The sequence below is a fragment of the Chiloscyllium plagiosum genome, unplaced genomic scaffold (genome assembly GCF_037043375.1).
Source record: "Chiloscyllium plagiosum isolate Xiang-an unplaced genomic scaffold, Cpla_swu_hap1 HiC_scaffold_39, whole genome shotgun sequence".
NCBI lineage: Eukaryota > Metazoa > Chordata > Chondrichthyes > Orectolobiformes > Hemiscylliidae > Chiloscyllium > Chiloscyllium plagiosum.
This window is the reverse complement of record NW_028270177.1, coordinates 38189030-38210830: the sequence shown is the minus strand read 5'-3', so window position 1 is coordinate 38210830 and position 21801 is coordinate 38189030. Positions and strand designations below refer to the sequence as shown.

General features: G+C 44.2%; 1 protein-coding gene across 9 annotated transcripts in view; it reads left to right on the top strand.

The window, feature by feature from the left end:
• Positions 1-21801, top strand: part of arnt2 (aryl hydrocarbon receptor nuclear translocator 2) — a 476833-nt gene that overhangs the window by 376886 nt on the left and 78146 nt on the right. For all 9 annotated transcript variants that reach the window (XM_087981308.1, XM_043677623.2, XM_087981306.1 and 6 more), the window contains one exon: positions 6478-6619. In XM_087981308.1, the coding sequence (XP_087837434.1) occupies positions 6478-6619 (142 nt within the window). The remainder of the gene's footprint in view (positions 1-6477; positions 6620-21801) is intronic.

Here is a 21801-nt window from a genome sequence, read left to right as displayed (position 1 = left end):
GAGGCGGGAATTGAACCCAGGTCCCTGGCGCTGTGAGGCAGCAGTGCTAACCACTGTGCCACCGTGCCGCCCACGGATGGAGTCAAGATAGCAATGATATGAGTTCAGTGGGGTAGGAGATTGCCGAGACGGTGGGTCAGCTGGAGTAGTTGGGCTTGTGGATCATGGGGAGCAGGTAGAACCGGGCAGTACAGGGGCCTATGAGATTGGAGGCAGTGTAGGGAAAATCACTGGACGCAATGAGGGCACGGACAATGTAAGTGTCCTGATGAGTCACGGTGGGATCATGGGCAAGGGGGAGGTAGGACGTGGTGTCGGAGGGTTGGCATTCGGCCTCTGCGGAATAGAGGTCTGTTGTCCAGACTACCACGGCCCTGCCCTTGTCAGCAGGTTTGGTGGTGAACCGAGGGTTGGTGTGGAGAGAGTGGAGTGCTGCATGTTCGGTGAGGGAGGTGGAAAAATTGAGGTGGTCGGTAGTCAGCAGTGAAGAGGTCTAGGGCAGGTACAAGGCCTGTAGGGAATGACTAAGTGGAGGGGGAAGGTTGAGGTGGGAGAAGGGGTCCTCTGGGGGAGGTTGGGAGTTTTTGTCAAAGAAGAAGGCAAGGAGGTGGAGGTGGCAGAAGAAGAGCTCTACGTCGTGGCACATGTGGAATTCGTTGTGGTGGGGGGGGGCGGCGGAGGGGCACAAACGAGCCCTTTACTTAGGACACACCATTCGGCCTCAGAGGGTTTGAGGTTGTGGGGGGGGGGGGGGGGGAGGATAGTGAATATGTGGCAAGGCTCAGGAGTGGGATACAGAACTGGCTCAACGATAGTAGACAGAGTGTGATGATGGAGGGTTGCTCTCCAGACTGGAGGCCTGTGACCAGTGGTGTGCCACAGGATCACTGCTGGGTCCACTGCTTTTCATCATTTATATAAAAGATTTGAATGTGAACGTAGGAGGTACAGATAGTAAATTTGCAGATGACACCAAAATTGGAGGTATAGTGAAGAAGGTTACCTCAGTACAACAGATTGATCAGATGGGCCAATGGGCTGAGGAGTGGCGGATGGAGTTTAATTTAGAAAAATGAGAGGTACTGCATTTTGGAAAGGCAAATCAGGGCAGGACTTACACACTTAATGGTAAGGTCCTGGGGAGTGTTGCTAAACAAAGAGACGTTGGAGTACAGGTTCATAGCTCCTTAAAAGTAGAGTCGCTGTTAGATAGGATAGTGAAGAAGCGTTTGGTATGCTTTCCTTTATTGGTCAGGGTATTGAGTACAGGAGTTGGGAGGTCATGTTGCAGCTGTACAGGACATTGGTTAGGCCACTGTTGGAATATTGCATGCAATTCTGCTCTCCTTCCTATCGGAAGGATGTTGTGAAACTTGAAAGGGTTCAGAAAAGATTTACAAGGATGTTGCCAGGTTTGGAGGGTTTGATTTATAGGGAGAGGCTGAACAGGCTGGGGCCATTTTCCTTGGAGCTTAGGAGGCTGAGGGGTGACCTTATAAAGGTTTGTAAAATCATGAGGGGCATGGATAGGGTAAATAGATATGTCTTTTTCCTGGGGTGGGTGAATCCAGAACTAGAGGACATAGGTTTAGAGTGAGAGAAAGGAAAGATTTAAAAGGGGCGTCAAGGAAACTTTTTCACGCAGAGGGTGCTGTGTATATGGAATGAGCTGCATCAAGATGGGTATATGGAAGGGTTTAGAGGGATATGGGCCAAATGCTGGCAAATGGGACTAGATTAATTTAGGATATGTGGACGGCATGGAAGAGTTGAACCGAAGGGTCTGTTTCTCTATGACTGTATATGTTGAGGGACGCACTAAAGCTTGGGGCAGCTGCTGCCACAGGCAGTGGGTAAAGACTGAGGTAAAAACAATGACTGCAGATGCTAGAAACCAGATTCTAGATTAGTGGTGCTGGAAGAGCACAGCAGTTCAGGCAGCATCCAAGGAGCTTCGAAATCGACATTTCAGGCAAAAGCCCTTCATCAGGAATAAAGAGTGAGCCTGGAGCGTGGAAAGATAAGCTAGAGGAGGGTGGGGGTGGGGAGAAAGTAGCATAGAGTACAATGGGTGAGTGGGGGAGGGGATGAAGATGATAGGTCAGGGAGGAGAGGGTGGTGTGGATAGGTGGAAAAGGAGATAGGCAGGTAGGACAAGTCCGGACAAGTCATGGGGACAGTGCTGAGTTGCAAGTTTAGAACTAGGGTGAGGTGGGGGAAAGGGGAAATGAGGAAACTGTTGAAGTCCACATTGATGCCCTGGCGTTGAAGTGTTCCGAGGCGGAAGATGAGGCGTTCTTCCTCCAGGCGTCTGGTGGTGAGGGAGCGGCGGTGAAGGAGGCCCAGGACCTCCATGTCCTCGGCAGAGTGGGAGGGGGAGTTGAAATGTTGGGCCACGGGGCGGTGTGGTTGATTGGTGCGAGTGTCTCGGAGATGTTCCCTAAAACGCTCTGCTAGGAGGCGTCCAGTCTCCCCAATGTAGAGGAGACCGCATCGGGAGCAACGGATACAATAAATGATATTAGTGGATGTCAAGTAAAACTTTGATGGATGTGGAAGGCTCCTTTAGGGCCTTGGATAGAGGTGAGGGAGGAGGTGTGGGCGCAGGTTTTACAGTTCCTGTGGTGGCAGGGGAAAGTGCCAGGATGGGAGGGTGGGTTGTAGGGGGGCGTGGACCTGACCAGGTAGTCACGGAGGGAACGGTCTTTGCGGAAGGCGGAAAGGGGTGGGAGGGAAATATATCCCTGGTGGTGGGGTCTGTTTGGAGGTGGCGGAAATGTCGGCGGATGATTTGGTTTATGCGAAGGTTGGTAAGGTGGAAGGTGAGCACCAGGGGCATTCTGTCCTTGTTACGGTTGGAGGGGTGGGGTCTGAGGGCGGAGGTGCGGGATGTAGACGAGATGCATTGGAGGGCATCTTTAACCACGTGGGAAGGGAAATTGCGGTGTCTAAAGAAGGAGGCCATCTGGTGTGTTCTGTGGTGGAACTGGTCCTCCTGGGAGCAGATACGGCGGAGGCGGAGGAATTGGGAATACGGGATGGCATTTTTGCAAGAGGTAGGGTGGGAAGAGGTGTAATCCAGGTAGCTGTGGGAGTCGGTGGGTTTGTAAAAAATGTCAGTGTCAAGTCGGTCGTCATTAATGGAGATGGAGAAGTCCAGGAAGGGGAGGGAGGTGTCAGAGATGGTCCTGGTAAAGTTAAGGTCAGGGTGGAATGTGTTGGTGAAGTTGATGAATTGCTCAACCTCCTCGCGGGAGCACAAGGTGGCACCAATGCAGTCATCAATGTAGCGGAGGAAGAGGTAGGGAGTGGTGCCGGTGTAATTACGGAAGATCAACTGCTCTACGTAGCCCACAAAGAGACAGGCATGGCTGGGGCCCATACGTGTGCCCATGGCTACCCCTTTGGTCTGGAGAAAGTGGGAGGATTCAAAGGAGAAATTGTTAAGGGTGAGGACCAGTTCGGCCAAACGAATGAGAGTGTTGGTGGAAGGGTACTGTTGGGGACGTCTGGAGAGGAAAAAACGGAGGGCTTGGAGGCCCTGGATATGGCGGATGGAGGTGTAGAGGGATCGGATATCCATGGTGAAGATGAGGCATTGGAGGCCGGGGAAACGGAAGTCTTGGAGGAGGTGGAGGGCGTGGGTGGTGTCTCGAACATATGTGGGGAGTTCCTGGACTAGGGGGATAGGACAGTGTTGAGGTCGGTAGAGATGAGTTCAGTGGGGCAGGAGCATGCTGAGACAATGGGTCGGCCAGGGTGGTCAGGCTTGTGGATCTTGGGAAGGAGATAGAACTGAGCAGTGCGGGGTTCCCGGACTATGAGGTTGGAAACTGTGGGTGGGAGATCTCCTGAGGTGATGAGGTTCTGTATGGTCTGGGAGATGATGGTTTGGTGATGGGGGGTGGGGTCATGGTCGAGGGGGCAGTAGGAAGAGGTGTCCTCGAGTTGATGTTTGGCTTCAGCAGTGTAGAGGTCAGTGCACCAGACTACCACTGCGCCCCCTTTATCCGCTGGCTTGATGGTGAGGTTGGGATTGGAGCAGAGGGATTGGAGGACTGCGTGTTGTGAGGGTGAGAGGTTGGAGTGGGGGAGGGAGTAGACAGGTGGAGGCGGTTAATGTCCCGGCGACAGTTGGAAATGAAGAGGTCGAAGGCAGGTAATAGGCCAGCGCGAGGTGTCCAGGTGGATGCAGTGTGTTGGAGGTGGGCAAGGGGTCCTCGGAAGGTGGGCGGGAGTCCTGATTGTGAAAGTAAGCTCGGAGGCCGAGGCGACGGAAAAATTGTTTGATGTCACGGCGTGTATTATATTCATTGATGCGTGGACTGAGGACTGATCATTCGTCCTCAGTGAGGGGAAGGTCTGGAGGGGTGGTGAAAACACGGCAGGGCTGAGCTCGGATCTGGTGTGGGTGTAGAGCTGGGAGTGGGGGCAGGACCTGTAACTGGAGTGGGTATGATGGTCGGGGTAATGGGAGTGGAGTCATGAGCAGGGGTAGTGTTCCCCTCGGGGTTCTGGGGGGGTGGGGATAGTGACAGTGGGGTCTGTGGGGGGCGTGTCAGCAGAATGCAGGTGAGTGCCGCTGGTGGGGGCGGAAGTGGTGGTGACAACGGCAATAGGGGTGGCGGAAGTCACTGAGCTTGTGGCATCAGCGATGATGTGAGGGGCGGAAGTGATGTCACATGTGATGCATGAGGAATTGTGAGGGGTGGAAGTGGTTGTGGGAGTGGCCATGATGGGGGCGGAAGTGACATCATCAATCAGCGTGGGGGTGGCAGCTGTCTTTCGACCAAAGTTCAGTTAACAGACTCACCTGATGTCTCAAATATATGTAAATATTCCCATGTGTAAGGAAAAAATGTCTTGGGTTTGTTTGTTCTCCATATGTAAGGACTGTACAGAATCGAACTACTGTAGTATCGATACAAGTATATGAACATATTTTAAAGAACATATGAGTAAAGTGTATTTTTGAAATTAAAAAAATGTTAGTGTAGTCTACATGGATTTGAGAAAAGTTTTTGAGAAGGTTTTGCATTGGCAGGTTGGTTAAGGAGTTAAGAGCCTATGGGTTCCAGAGCAATATAACAAATTAGATGCAAAATATGGCAGGAAGCAGAGGGTGAAGATTGAAGAGTGTTTTCCGACTAGAAACCTGTGGTCTCACCCTGATAATGTTAACACATGGATGAGGTGTGTTCTTAAAAATACAATTTATTTTTAAGATATTTTGAGGAAGCCTTTTTTCACTGTTTATGACTCATCATGTGCTGAATGATGTGTTGTGTAAGAAAGATAAGCATTTGCTTATTTCAGTGGATCCAGTAAAAGATTCTGGAATAAGTTGTAAACACTTTTAAAAATCCAATAGCTGACCAGCAACCTTGACTGTCTGCAGATCATTTTCATTTTGGAACATACATAAAGAGACCTCTTATTGATTGAATTTTATTTTTCTATGATGTGGAAGTCAATTATGGTCGTAAATTCATTATTGAAATTTTCATCAAAATTCACCTATAAACATCATTTTCCTTCAACCTCCTGTATATTTTAAGTACAATACATGTAAAAGAGTAATTATTTCTCAACTGGCCTTATTGATGTTAGATATTGATTCAAAATTAGTAGTTCCAAAGCTGCTTGTGTGCTGGCTTGCACTAAGCCTCACTTACCCAATACTGACTCGCTTCATGACTATATCAGTTCCCTTCTGGTTACCATTTTAAAATTCTCAAAATTATTTTCCAATCCCTCTATAGGCATCATTCTCCCAAATCGGGTCCATCCCTAAAAGCCTTCCAAGATCTCAGTTCTCTTCCATTTCTAGCCTCTTGTATATTCCTAATTTAACTCTTCACCAGTAATGACAAGAGGGTTGGTTAGCTCAGTTGGCTAGATAGCTGGTTTGCAATGCAGAGTGATGCCAACAGCAGTGGTTCAGTTCCTGCACTGGCAGAGGTTATCATGACGGACTTTCCTTTTCAGCCACTCCCCTCTCCTGAGGCAGGAGGACCACCAAACCACTCCCAATCATTCCTGTCAAAGGAAACAGTAGGATGATGACAACTTTCTCCTTCCTTCAATTTTTACCTTTATCTTTACTTTCACTTGACAAGGCTTAAGCACAAGAAGTTTGAATTCCCTTCATGAACCTCTCCACCTCTTACATTCCTCTTTTTTAATGCCTACTGCCTTGAGGCTTTTCTCAACTGGCTTAATATTTCCTAATATAGATTTCAAATTTTCTGATGAAGGGCTTATGCCTGAAACATTGATTCTCCTGCTCCTCGGATGCTGTCTGACCTGCTGTGCTTTTCCAGCACTACACTCTCGACCATGATTTCAAATTTCTTCTGATAACACTCCTGTGCAGTGCCTTGGGTTGTTATATTGCATTAAAGACACTGTATAAATGAATGATTTTGAGGATATGGTTAGTTGTTTGGTAACAGATTTGTGATCCTGTCTATTCAGCACGTCAATGGTACCCGGTGGAAACATCATTCAGCAAACATCCTCAGCAGGCCAGATTTTAGCCCAGATATCTCGCCAATCAAATGCGAATCAGGTCTCTGCAACATCCTGGACTGGGAGTCGACCACCTTTCCCGGGGCAGGTGCTGTATCACATTTTTGATGGATAAGTTTTAAATAGTTGGTTTCTGAATGACAAACTAGGATATGGTTACATGTGCAGTTAATGATTTATACTGAAAGCTCGATTATGTTTAGTTTATTATCACATAATTTGTAGATTATTTTTAAATTGTAAATTATGGGTTTACTTTCTTATAGTGAATTCTGGTCCAACACTACCATCAATAATGCTGTTAATGGAACTAAATGCCCTGACTTTCTGCCGGATATACTTTCTGTGGGCGGCACAATGGCACAGTGGGCGGCACGGTGGCACAGTGGTTAGCACTGCTGCCTCACAGCGCCAGAGACCCGGGTTCAATTCCCGCCTCAGGCGACTGACTGTGTGGAGTTTGCACGTTCTCCTCTTGTCTGTGTGGGTTTCCTCCGGGTGCTCCGGTTTCCTCCCACAGTCCAAAGATGTGCAGGGTCAGGTGAATTGGCCATACTAAATTGCCCATAGTGTTAGGTAAGGGGTAAATGTAGGGGTATGGGTGGGTTTCGCTTCGGCGGGTCGGTGTGGACGTGTTGGGCCGAAGGGCCTGTTTCCACACTGTAATGTAATGTAATCTAATCTAATCTAAAATCTAATATATGTTGTGTTTTAAATCGTTATAGCACTTCAGCCCAGGTTTGCAAAACGAAATCACTGTCACCATGATTTAAAATTTCAATGGATAAGTATCATTTCTTGAGATTTTTCCGCACTTGTTGATTCATGTAATGGGAGATGGATGTTCATTTTGCAGTCTTGAATGTAAATTTTGTTCTGAAGGTGTGGGCACTGTTGGGAAGATTGCATTTTACTGCCATTGTCAAAAGTCAAGCACTTAGTCAGAATATAAAAGTCATATTGAATTAACAGGAGCAGATTATCTTTCCTGAGGAACATGAGTCAACCAGCTGTAGTAATGCAACATCCTTCCATTGAAGTGTTAGGAGGAGTGAGTTTGAATTTGGTGCATGGAGCAACAGCCAGAATATTTAATTCTCCTGTATAGATTCCTGTGCAATAAGATATTGAAGCTTGGTGTTAGTTTCTGTGTTGCCTACATTTGAACAAAGTGCACTTTTTCTTTCCCTTCTGTATAAACTTTTAACATAATGGACTATAACTTACAGAAATCAATGACAATCCAGCAAGGAAGCACAAAGCATCCACTCACTAACCTGCCTGTGACCTAGTCCCAGATCGAGGCCAGGTTTATTTAATATTGACAATGGGTGCTCCCTACCTCTAGAGGTGCAAAGGACAGGCACACCCCCTGTTACTACCTGCAATACTCTGCCTTTCCAAGAACATTGTCAGAGCCCTTGGGACAGGATTAAAAGAAGAAAACATCATCATCTCTTAAAAGGAATAGATAAGACAATGAAGTAACACAGTTGCATTTATTTAAAATCCTTCACAGCCTCAGGAACTTCCAAACACCAATAAAATGAATGAAACCCAATACAAATAGACGTGAGATAATACATGCTGGGATAAACAATAGGGAGAGCATTCTGAGTGGGTAAATAAACAAAGTCATCACATAGCACCATTACAAAATCACTTAGAGTTGCACCGCAGGTTACCAAGCCATGGAAAATATCAAGCAGCTAAGCTTTATTTCTGAAGGGATCTGGAGAATGTTATGCTAAACCTCTTTTGAACTTTGGTTGTTTTCTGGTCACCAATTTAAAAAAAAAGGATATGAATTACTGGAGACATGCTGAGAAGATTTACAGGAGTGATACTAGAAAACTGTGGGTATGCACATAAAGAAAGGATTGACAGTTTGGGTCTTTTATTTCTTGGAAAAGGAAGGCTGAGCGGTGACCTAATAAATCTCTTCAAAATAACGAAAGCCCTGTCCAGCAGAGAGGTAGCCAACCATTACCATCACAGTCACTCGAAAATGAAGAAAAAACAGTGGCTCAGTGGTCAACACCCGTGTTCAATTCCAGCTGTCTGGGAGGAGTTTGCACATTTTCCCTGTGTCTGTCTGTTTCATCCCAAACATGTGCAGGTTAGGTAGATTGGCCAGGGTAAATGTGGAATTATGGGGATAAGTGGGAGGTGGGTTGAGGGGGGGGGATGCTGTTCAGAGGGTCAGTGCTGACTCAATGGGCCAAATGGCGCCTCTCTGCACTGTAGGGATTCTATGAATCTATGATAACATTAATAATACTCAATATAAATGCAAATTTATTCAGTCTCATATGTATAATGGCTAATATGTATAATGCATTGTATCTTACATGGGATAAAGCAGCATTTTTCTTGAGTCACCATGAGCAGCACCATGCTGTGTATTTCTGAGTTAAACCTGTAACTGGCACAGTTCCCTAACCAAGAAACGATTAAGCACTGAATGAACTCAGACGATCAATGGTCCAACTCACCTTATTAATATTCAACTCACCAAACAAGTAAGCCCTTGGAAACCAGAGTGGGTACCTGGCAAATTCAGCTTGCTGCTTGCTCCAAATGGTCTCATTATTGGGCCATCATCTCAAGGCACACTCTATGGTTACTGGCCACAAGCACCCAGTGTCCATGGACATTAGCATCCAATATGTGTCTGTTTAAGAACCATCTGGCACATCCATAATCATTTAGAGAATGCTTCTTAACTTCAGTTCTGCACCTTGGTCTTTACCAGCAACTACTTTTTATAATGCAGCAACAAAGACTCTGCACTCAACAGTCAGCTTAAGGACTGAACCAGGTTGTATCGCCAGACTCTTCACTTGCTGCCATAGTGCTCAATCACTCAGAACCTACCTGCCTTGCATTGACGTTCTGCACTTTGCCACTTTCAGTCAGAAACGCATGGCTCATAATACTCTTGCTTTGCATTGCTGTTCAGCATAGACACAAAGGAAACAATATTGACATGGTTGACCACAAGTCTATGGGCTGTCAGGCCTCAAGACTCAGCCTTCACTCGGGTTCCCAGCACAATAAATCAAGGGCGTGCTCTCATGCCAATCCATGGCTTGAAAACAGTCAGTCAGATAGCCACTCAAGGTGGCCATGAGTAAGTATGCTCTCTATACAAGAGGTGAGGAGCTGAATGTTGGCCAGACCGCCATCTATCTTGAGTCTCTCTGCCCTTTTGTGGGCTCTTTTCCTCCTGGAATGAAAGAGAAGCATGAAGGGAGGTGAAATTTGTTGGCACAGCTCAGAGCATGCAGGGTTACTGGTGTTGTGAGATTGGGATAGGTAAGTGACAAAGATGTGGAAGGCATTAGTGAAAGTGGTAGAGGCCGAGCCTTGATGGGAGATTGGTACACTAGCAGAGCGAGTGTGAGCTATCAGAGAAGATGGTGGAACTTGCCCAAGTGGAGTGAAAAAGGACATTAATCTTCTTCTTAGTGTTTTGGATTCCTTCAGAAGGCGGAGACTGCCTTATCCCAGGTATCATCCTCAGAGCAGGAGAAAGTGAGGACTGCAGATGCTGGAGATCAGAGCTGAAAATGTGTTGCTGGAAAAGCGCAGCAGGTCAGGCAGCATCCAAGGAGCAGGAGAATTGACGTTTCAGGCATGAGCCCTTCTTCAGGAATGAGGAAATTGTGCCAAGCAGGCTAAGATAAAAGATAGGGAGGAGGGGCGTTGGAAATGCGATAGAAGGAAGGAGGTTAAGGTGAGGGTGATAAGGTGAGGGTGATAGGCCGGAGTGGGGGTGGGGGCGGAGAGGTCAGGAAGAAGATTGCAGGTTAGGAAGGTGGTGCTGAGTTCGAGGGTTGGGACTGAGACAAGGTGGGGGGAGGGGAAATGAGGAAACTGGAGAAATCTGAGTTCATCCCTTGTGGTTGGAGGGTTCCTAGGCGGAAGATGAGGCGCTCTTCCTCCAGCCGTCGTGTTGCTATGGTCTGGAGATGGAGGAGTCCAAGGACCTGCATGTCCTTGGTAGACTGGGAGGGGGAGTTGAAGTGTTGAGCCATGGAGTGGTTGGGTTGGTTGGTCCGGGTGTCCCAGAGGTGTTCTCTAACGTTCCGCAAGTAGGCGGCCTGTCTCCCCAATGTAGAGGAGGCCACATCGGGTGCAGCGGATGCAGTAAATGATGTGTGTGGAGGTGCAGGTAAATTTGTAGCGGATATGGAAGGATCCCTTGGGGCCTTGGAAGGAAGTGAGGGGGGAGGTGTCGGCGCATTTCTTGCGGTTGCAGGGGAAGGTGCTGGGAGTAGAGGCTGGGTTAGTGGGGGATGTGGACCTGATGAGGGAGTCACAGAGGGAGTGGTCTTTTCGGAATGCTGATAAGGGAGGGGAGGGAAATATATCCCTGGCAGTGGGGCCTCTTTGGAGGTGGCGGAAATGACGACGGATGATACGATGTATATGGAGGTTGGTGGGGTGGGAGGTGAGGACCAGTGGGGTTCTGTCCTGGTGGTAATTGGGGTGGGGCTTAAGGGCGGAGGAGCGGGAAGTGGAGGAGATGCGGTGGAGAGCATCGTCGACCATGTCTGGGGGGAAATTGCGGTCTTTGAAGAAGGAGGCCATCTGGGTTGTTCAGTATTGGAACTGGTCCTCCTGGGAGCAGATGCTGCGGAGACGGAGGAATTGGGAATGTGGGATGGTGTTTTTACAGGGGGCAGGGTAGAAGGAGGTGTAATCTAGGTAGCTGTGGAAGTCGGTCGGTTTATAGTAAATGTCTGCGTTGATTTGTTCGCCCGAGATAGAATTGGAGAGGTCTAGGAAGGGGAGGAAGGAGTCTGAGACGGTCCAGGTAAATTTGATGTCGGGGTGGAAGGTGTTGGTAAAGTGGATGAACTTTACCTGGTCCTTTACAATGGTCCTTGGACTCCTCCATCTCCAGACCATAGCAACACGACAGCTAGAGGAAGAGCGCCTCATCTTCCACCCAGGAACCCTCCAACCACAAGGGATGAACTCAGATTTCTCCAGTTTCCTCATTTCCCCTCCCCCCACCTTGTCTCAGTCCCAACCCTCGAACTCAGCACCACCTTCCTAACCTGCAATCTTCTTCCTGACCTCTCTGCCCCCACCCCCACTCCGGCCTATCACCCTCACCTTATCACCCTCACCTTAACCACCTTCCTCCTATCGCATTTCCAACGCCCCTCCCCCAAGTCCCTCCTCCCTACCTTTTATCTTAGCCTGCTTGGCACAATTTCCTCATCCCTGAAGAAGGGCTCATGCCCGAAACGTCGATTCTCCTGCTCCTTGGATGCTGCTTGACCTGCTGCACTTTTCCAGCAACACATTTTCAGCATCATCCTCAGAGCAGGCTGGCATTCTCTGGTGATGTCACCTTCACTGCTAATGCTGGGAAAGAGGACAACCCAGCTCTGTACCATCCCATTGTGCAGGACCTTCAGGTCCCTGCCTCACGTGAGCCACCAATTTCCCCTCTGCTATGTTCAGGGCTAAAGTCAGGAACTGTGCAGGGCACCTCTGGTCCGGCAGTGCTTGTCCGGGTGGACGAAGGTCTATTGGAGATGGCACAGGTGCAAAGGAAGCTGGTGAATTGCGGAGTATCTGCTGAGTGGCAAGTTGTTTTAGGAACAGTACAATGAAACCAGAATTGGATGTGAGAGAAGTCATAGGGTCATTGATGAGGCAAATTTGGAAAGATACAGCAAAAAACCTGATGAATTTAAACTTAGCAGAAAGAATATAAGATTCACTCTGATAAGATTTAAAAATCACTCTGAAACGCCTGAATTGAACATTGAGCAATGGCTCTGCAATAAGCGCCAATAATCTGTAAAGTTCCCAGCTACATCAATGCCTGTTGCTGCTGCATTTTACTGAATTCTTTAGCAAGTTAATTCATGTGAGCTTGATATGTGTTTTCTTCTCCTCCTAATTTTTTTGAAAATAATTTGAAACAAAACTGCAGAAAGAATTTTGAAGGATTTTCTTTGGGTAAAATCTATATTTAAATGCTTCATTTTTCATTTAGAGAGGACTCAAGCAAAATTAATTACAAGATGCACGCTTTCTTCTTTTTGTACTAAGAATTCTTTAGAAAGCCTACATAAAGGTTGTTTATTTTTCTCCTTTCAAATTCCAATACATGCCATCCCTCATTCAATAACAGAATTGATGTTTCTTTCTTTTACCAACTAATTTACAAAAAAAAATTCAAAGATTAAATTAGGCTATTTTTTTACCATACATTTCATTTTCTTATTTTACTTAGGTCTAGCTCAGAGAGGTGTGCGTACATGATTCACATTAAAAAAAAATGACATTTATATCACTTGTGCTTTATTTAGTTTCTGCTTAGAACTTTTGCACAATCAATGCTTAAGAAAAAGAATTAATTATACACATGTGCCAGTTACATCCAGTGTGTCCTGTGACCTAGTCATAAAATTACCAAAGAAATAATAAAAATAACAACTTTCTGCATTTTATCTCCTCGGACACGGAACTAGAATTCTGTCATGACCCAGTGCAGTAACAACCTAAAACTCAAATACCATGCACTTTAACATGGTTCAGAAGCCCAAAGCACTTTGCAAAGTAGTTAAAGTGCATTTTAATTTTGTCAAGTCTCATTTAATTGTTTTTTGAAAAAAAAGATGTTCAGAAAAAGTCAAAAATCACACTGCAGTGGGTTATAGTCCAACAGTTTTATTTGAAACCGCAAGCTTTCAAAGCCCACTCCTTTCACAGGCAGCTGGTGAGAGAGAATACATCGGACACAGAATTTATAAGTAAACAATCAAAGGATCATACAACTGATGCGAATGTATTGAACAAACCTAGATGGCTATTAAGTCTTTAATCCGTTAGAATGGAGGCGCAGGTTTTGGTTGATTAATATGTAAATCCCAGAATTTCTTTAAAGTCACTGCCCCAAGATAACTTCAGGTTTTATCAGAATAAAGGTGACACCTCTGGTCAGAAATTGAATTTTAGATGTGAGGCCATGTTTCAAGTCTGTTTGTACCTGTCAGACTGGTTTTATTTCCAAAGTAAGAATTTCTAAAATGCCACATTGACTGACTGTGTACAGATCATGTGCTTTTTGAACGAAATAGAATGTATCTGCAAATACAAATCTGTAAATGCAAATTCACCCCATAAATTTGTGTGTGTGTGTGTGTGTGTGTGTGTGTGTGTGTGAGAGAGAGAGAGTGTGGGTGCGTGTGTCCATCCATGTGTGAGAGTGTATAGTCTGGTGGGATGACCTGTCATGTGGCATGAACCCAAGATCCCAGTTGAGGCTGTCCTCATGGATACCTATCCTGAACCTCTGTTTGGCAACTCTGTGTTGTTCCGTGTCCCAAAATCCATCTTGAAGGCATTTACCCGAAGATCCGAGGCTGAATGTCCTTGACCACTTTATAAATAAGGGTACAAGATATAAAAGAACGGGAATGATGCCAGATGTTTATTATTGCTGGTCAGGTCTCAGCTAGAATATTGTGTCCAATTATGGGCGCCACACTTTAAAGGGGCTTTTAGATTCTGGGACTAGGTGCGGAGAATATTTACTACAACAATGCCACGGATTGTTGCTTACACTTGGAGAAACCAGAGAAACTGGGATCATTCTCCATAGAGCAGAAAAAGTCTATCATGAAATATTTGGGAGGAATTTCCAATTGCAGGAGGTTGATAACCAGGCCGAGATCAGAATTTTTTATGTAGCTAATTGAAAAACGCTACCCAAAAGAAAGGTTGCTGCAATTGCAAAAGTAACTTGTATCAATACTTAAAAAATAATCAAAACAATTCACGGTTACGAGGGGTGCAAGCAAGTGAGAGTAAACTGGATAATTCTAATCAATGAGCCACATTCTCACAGTACTCCAAATGGTTTATGCTTGTGCTTTGATTCTATGAATGTTAGCATTACCCCCCTGAATTGTGCACCTAGTAGTGAGTGAGAGAGAGTGTATGTGGGTGTGTGTCTGTACCTATATGCACCTATTATGTATATGGGGCAAGTTAGCTCAGTTAGCTGAACAGCAGGTTTACGAAACAGAGTGACATCAACAGCATGGACTCAATTCCATATACTGGCTCAGGTTACCATTACGTGATCACTTTGTCCTTCGCCTGAGGCACACTGAACCTCGGATTAAATTCATCACTAGTGAGAGAGATCTACTGCAGAGAAAATGGCCCTTCAGCCCATCATGGCTGTGCTTGTCAAAAACAATGACCGAACTATTCTAATCCCATTTTCCAGTCTTGTATGCCTTGGCATTGCAAGTACTCACTTAAATAGTTCTTAAATGTTTAGAGGATTTCTGCTTCAACCACCCTTCCAGATTTCTCACCACCCTCTGAGTGAAAAGTTTTTCCTCGCATATCCTCAAAACCTTCAGCCCTTTACCTTAAATCTGTGCCTCTGGTCTTTGATCACTCAATGAAGGAGAGAAGTTTCTTCCTGTCCACCCTAACTATTCCCCTCACAATTTTATTCATCTCAATCATGTCGCCTCTCGATCTCCTCTGTTTTAAGGAAAGCATCCCCAGTCTGTCCAACCTCTCCATAACTGAAACTCTTAGGCAAGCCCAGGCAACATCCTGGTCAATCTCCCTTGCACCCTTCCCAGTGTAATCACATCCCTCCTACAGAACTGGACATAGTACTCTAACTGTGGCATTCATACCCAGGAGATGAGTGTTGCAGTACCTGCTTGCACCAATAAACATGCAAGGAAGAAGAATGAAAGAAAAGAGTTTATAATTCTGAATAACTTATAAATTATTTCATGTGCTTTCTAGAGTCTGGAAAGTTAATGTCTAAAGAGGATCCTTTCATTTGTAGGGACTTAAATTCAGACGGGTTTGTACAGCCAAGGCAGGAGTTATAGAATTTCTTTTAAAATTTATCAAGTCACAGCAGTTGAAGTTTGCATTTCGAAATTGTTCCTCTCTTCAGCTGAATATATATTTTTTCTTCTAGAATGAGGTTTTAAGGAAGTTTACTTGGACCTGAACTTGGCTTGGTTTTAACCTGAAACCAGGCTGTTGTGTTAACAGCTAGTTAGATTCTTGGTAGGCTGAGCTAATGTTTCAAAAATATATAAGGGAAGCTTCTCAAAAAAAACGTTTTTGGTCATATGATGGATCCATTAAGGAGTCAGTTTCAACTTAACAATTAGTTTCTGTATCTCTGGGCAAGGAGCAATTATTCATATTAGGAAATAGATAGGGCTATTACCACAGCCATAACTAAAACAAGACAATTTTCCATACCCCCTAGTCAACAACCATGCTCAATGTATGAGATAATTGGTGGGCTGTAGCCCCTTTGCAGAGGGTTTTGAGTTGTCAAACCTGTTGGACTATAACCTGGTGTTGTGTGATTTTTAACTCTATATTTGTTGATTTGCTTTCAGTGTTTTGCATGAGTTTTGAGAGGACTCTTTATCACCAGCCCCCTGCTAGGGAGTTATAATTGTTTTGTGTACCTTTGTATTTGTTGACTGCAATTTCTACACAATACAAGATGCAGTCCAATTTAATATAAAAGGTTTCAAAAAGATGTCTTGTCTAACCTCTGACCTGGTAATTGCTGATTGGAGTTTGCAGAATTTGTAGTCAGCTTGCATCTTATAATTGGCCGCAGCCATGCTTTAGTCCATTTCAAAAATTAAACAAGGAAATATAGCTTTAAAATACTGTGATCTCTTTCATGTCTACTTGACATTACATAGGCGAAGCATCCAATTTCTGCCAGAAGGAGAAAGTGAGGACTGCAATTGCTGGAGATCATAGTTGAGAGTGTGGTGCTGGAAAAGCACAACAGGTCAGGCAGCATCCGAGAAGCAGGAGAATCGACGTTTCGGGCATAAGCCCTTCATCAGGAATATGCCTGAAATGTCAATTCTCCTGCTCCTTGAATGCTGCCTGACCTGTTGTGCTTTTCCAGCACCACACACTCAATTTCTGCCAGAATGCTGTTTCCAAGTAAATTTAATCCAGTCCATCTGAAGGTGTTATCAGTGACCCAAGCAGAGAGTCTAAAGAAAAAATATCTACTCTTCTTGTGCAAAAATAAGTGGAGTATTTTTCTAAGTATATACCTATAAGAATCTTTTAAACTTTTTTCTACATTAGAGCTACTATATAATTGCAATGACGTGGAGGTGCCAGTGTTGGACCGGGGTAGACAAAGTTAAAAATCGCACAACATCAGGTTATAGTCCAACTGGTTTATTTGGAAGTACAAGCTTTCGCAGCACCGCTCCTTCATCAGGCGCTCCAAAAGCTTGTACCTCCAAATAAACCTATTGGACTATAACCTGGTGTTGTGTGATTTTTAATTCTATAATTGCAAGTTCTTGTTGATTTGCTTTCGAAGTATTTTCTTTTGATAGGACTACTTTCGCAACATAGTTTGATTATATCTGCACATCTTTAATAAATAATAAAATTTGTGTAACTTGGAATATAACTGAGTGATGTCAGTGAGGTTGTTCATTTGAAATGTACCAAATGATTTTTAACTGAAGAGTGGCACGGTGGCTCAGTGGTTAGCACTGCTGCGTCACAGCACCAGGGACCCAGGTTCAATTCCAGCCTCAAGCGACTGTCTATGTGGAGTTTGCACATTCAACTCGTGTCTGCGTGGGGTTGCTCCAGTTTCTTCCCACAGTTCAAAGATGCAGAGGTTAGGTGAATTGGCGGTGCTAAATTGCCCATAGTGTTCAAGGATGCCTGGGTTAGGTGTTAGTTCGGGGTAAATATAGGGGAATGGGTCTGGGTGGGTTACTCTTCAGAGGGTCAGTGTGCACTTGTTGGGCTGAATAGCCTGTTTCCACACTATAAAAAAGACTGAAAAGAAATTTGGTTCCAGAAAGTTCTCTAGCATGAGGTCAGTTCACTGAGTCTTTGGGTGGCTGTTGGTGACAATATATGTTTCAGCAGACATTTGAACCTAGTGCCTTTTGCCACTTCTGAGTTTAATGTACATGGAAACCATCTCAGATAACATAGAAAAGATGTTTCCACTTTCAGATTTTGTTGGGAGCTGAGGCCAAGCCAAGAAGAAGAACTCATTTACTTCTTTTAAGTATTTCAAAATGTGTCATTGCTTCAACTGATTTTTTTCAAAACATTGGAACACATAATGTTTTAGTTCATGGAAAAAGAATGCTTTGGTTTCAGAAGGTTTGCTTCTCAGATTCATGAACAGAGACTACTTTATGAAGCAGAATATAGGAGCTTATTCGTAATGTTACCATTATGAGTAATTCAGAGGCCTGCTCTAACGATTTGGAGAGATAAATTATAAACTGGGAAATTTAAAGTCAGTTAATTAAAACATCTGAAATAAAAAGCTAATAGTTTTGATATGAAACAACTGGATTCTCATAAAATGCCTTCTGATCTACTAATTTCCTCTAGTGAAGGAATCTGGCTGATATGTGACTCCAGACCTCAGTATGTGGTTGACGATAATTGTCCTCTGACTTATCCTGACAAGTCACTCGTTTACATCAAATCACTAAAACAGAGCATAAGAATTGCAATTAAATTCATCACTGCTTCAACGTGAGCATTAGCAACTGGCCTGGTCTCCAGTGGAAAATTCCCCTTAACATTTGGGGATATGTGCCAAATTTTGGAGAGCCATCCACAAACAAGTCAAGCAACAGCCAGACATAACTATACTCGCTGAATAATACTTTTCAGCCAATGTCCTGAATTCTGTACCATTCTCTCAGTGTATCCAATCCCGCCAGAAGTGGTAGCACAAGGATGTACTGTAAAAATGGCAGAAACCTAAACACTGAACAGACACCATGAGGTCTCATGGCATCAGGTCAAAGTTTTAAGGAAACCTGCTGCTTGTTTCACTTACCACAGTGCAAACCCCCTCTCCACGACTACCACTACTACTGATGATTCATTGCTTGCATTGACTTGACTGAAACATCAAGGGTACAAAGAGCACAGAATATATTCTAGATCAGGAACATCAATGACTACCATGAAAAGTGGCTTAACAGCACTACTACTTGCTGAACTGGTCATGTCCTGGAGAACATAGCTGCCAGTCTGGACCTGTAGCAGGTAGCAAGGAGGGGGAAGAACCAAGTTCTTGACCTAGTCCTTAAAATTTCTGTTTTGCAGATCATTAACCCATATCAGTGTTGGTTAAGGAGACCACTGCATGGTCCTTGTGAAAATGAACTTCTCTCTTCATGTCCAGAGCTCATGGCTCCGCATATTTCTTCCACTATATTGCATTCAAGCCAAGGGATCAATCATGGTTAAATGAGAAGTGTCGAAGAGCTTGCTGGGACTAACACCAGCCATATCTAAGGATGTAGTAGCAACTTGGTGAACCAAAGAATTGATCACATGTATTCCAGACCACACAAGCTAAGCTGCCAAAACCTGTAAATCAGATAAAAGCTTTGCAGTCCTTCCACATATAATAATGAATCACAGTGGATAATTCAACAGTTAACAGAAAGGGGAGATTGCATAAATATCCCCATCTTCATTGATGGTGCGGTTCACTTATCAGTCCACAAGATTAAGCTGAAATGTTTTACAGTCATGTTCAGCTGGAAGTGCTGAGTGGTTAATCCATCTCGGCCTCCTCCTAAAGTCCCCAGTTTGACAGATATCAAAATTCTGTCAACTCAATTCATATGACATCGAGACATGGCTGCAGAATTAGTACTGAAGATTCCAGGACTGGCTACACTTCTGACCAAGCTGTTTTCAAATACAGCTGCAACACTACTACACAACAGTATAGCTATTAGACTGGCTGTGTCCTTTCCACCAAAAAGAGGACGTTGGTCCAGCGAGAATAATGCTATTGATATCAGGGCAACATTTGACTGAGAATGACATGAAGGAATCATGAGAAAATGAAAGACAATGTATATTGGGGAAACTATCAACTGGATGGAGTCATGCTTGGCACAAAGGACAATAATTGTGGTTATTGGAGGTGAAGGATCTCAGCCTCAGGATATCACTGAGTTCCTAAGTATCTTTAGCTACTTTGTCAATGACCATCCCTCTGCAATAGGCCCTTTAACCCTTCAAGCCTTCTTATTCATTTGATAAGATCTAATTTTGACATTGATTTCATGTCTATCCCTGTAATGGTGGCATAGTGGTAAGCCTGTAGTCGAGAGTCCCAGACTAATGATAGGGAGACTCTGGTTTACTACCTCAACCACGGAAACTGGTGGAATTTAAATTTGATTAATTATTAAACTAAATCAATAAATCTTGAATTGAAAGATAGTCATTGATTCTTCATTGCCATAAAAACCTCATTGATTCCCTATCCTTCATGCTGTCTTTATCTAATCTGGTCTGCAAGTGACTCACAGCAATGCAGTTGTCTTAGTTGTCCTCTGAAAAGACCTAGCAAGCCACTCATTTTGGGAGTAATTTGCAATGATTTGACAACAATGCTGACATCCCATGAAAGAATAACTTAAAAATTGTTGAAATAGAAGAAATTTTCTCCAGAATCAGACTTTTCACAACCTTAATGTATTTGACCCCAAATTAAGCCATATATTTGCGCATCAAAAATAAAACACTAAAAGTAAAACCTTAAATTATCAGGCTTAGCTTCTCTGCTGCTGAATCCTCAATGCCGTTTTTTTAAACCTCTTAACTGGTCCAATGTATTGCAAGCCAGTCTTGTCTTTCATAAAATTGAGGTTATCCACGATGCTGCCTATATCCTCAGTCACACCAAATTCCATTCCCTCATCACTCCAGTGTTCTGTGATCCACACTGACAACCAGTTAATCAGTACCTCAATTTTGCAGTTCTCATTCTTGTTTTAAAATTGCTTCATCCCTTAATCAGGTCAGAGTCAGATTAAAGACCCCTCATCTGCCTCCAAACTTGTCATTGTAAACACCTTGGTCAGATCACCACTCAGTGTTTGACAATCAAAATTAAAAGCTGAAAATGTGTTGCTGGAAAAGCGCAGCAGGTCAGGCAGCATCCAAGGAACAGGAAAATCGACATTTCGGGCATAAGCCCTTCAAGAATTCCTGAAGAAGGGCTTATGCCCGAAACGTCAATTCTCCTGTTCCTTGGATGCTGCCTGACCTGCTGCGCTTTTCCAGCAACATTTTCAGCTCTGATCTCCAGCATCTGCAGTCCTCACTTTCTCCAATCAAAAGTAAAAGCCATGTTTATGCAAGATTTTATCCAATGTAGCATACAAAATTGGCCCATGTAGGTGAGTAGCAGCATTTCCAGAAGGTCAACAGCTCTATACTCGGAGTGGATGCAGATTTGGTATGATAGTTAACACTTGATACTAGGAATCAAAACCTTACTTTATCTATTTACAATTCCATTGATGTCAATCTAAAATACCAAATCTGCCTCCTTCATTTGAGTTGTAAAGCTGATTTATTTTGTAGAATACAAATGATTGAACAAAAATAGCAATTTTGGATTTTTATAAGTTTTTGTTGCAATATGCTTCAATTGACACAGATCAACAAAAGACAACTATCTTGAAGAATGGAAAGAATATTCACACCCAATTTTACTTCCTTTCATTCACATTCTAGCTAGGAAACTGATCTATGTTTTAATTCCCAGCTGAGAACTTGGAAGTTTTAGCTAGCCTAAATATCTGATGGGAACACTCTTCCAAGGAGCAGAATTGTGCCAGATGATCACAGCATTTATCACTACTGAACTCCAATTACTGAAACCTATTGTACAGGGGATCTCCAGCTTCTGTCGCAACACTACGGATTTCTTACAGAAACTGAGCATCCACGGACCAGTCGAACCGGGAACATTCCTCGTCACAATGGACGTTTCCGCACTCTATACCAGCATCCCCCACAATGATGGCATTGCGGCAACAGCCTCAGTACTCAACACCAACAACTGCCAGTCTCCAAACACCATCCCACAACTCATCCGCTTTATCCTCGATCACAACCTCTTCATCTTTGACAACCAATCCTTCATTCAGACACACGGAACAGCCATGGGGACCAAATTTGCACTCCAATATGCCAACATTTTTATGCACAGGTTCGAACAAGACTTCTTCTCTATGCAGGATCTCCAACCAACATTGTACTCCAGGTACATTGACGACATTTTCTTCCTCTGGACCCATGGCGAGGAGTCACTGATAAAACTACACAGTGACATCAACAAGTTTCATCCCACCATCAAACTCACCATGGACTACTCTCAACTGTCTGTCTCATTCTTGG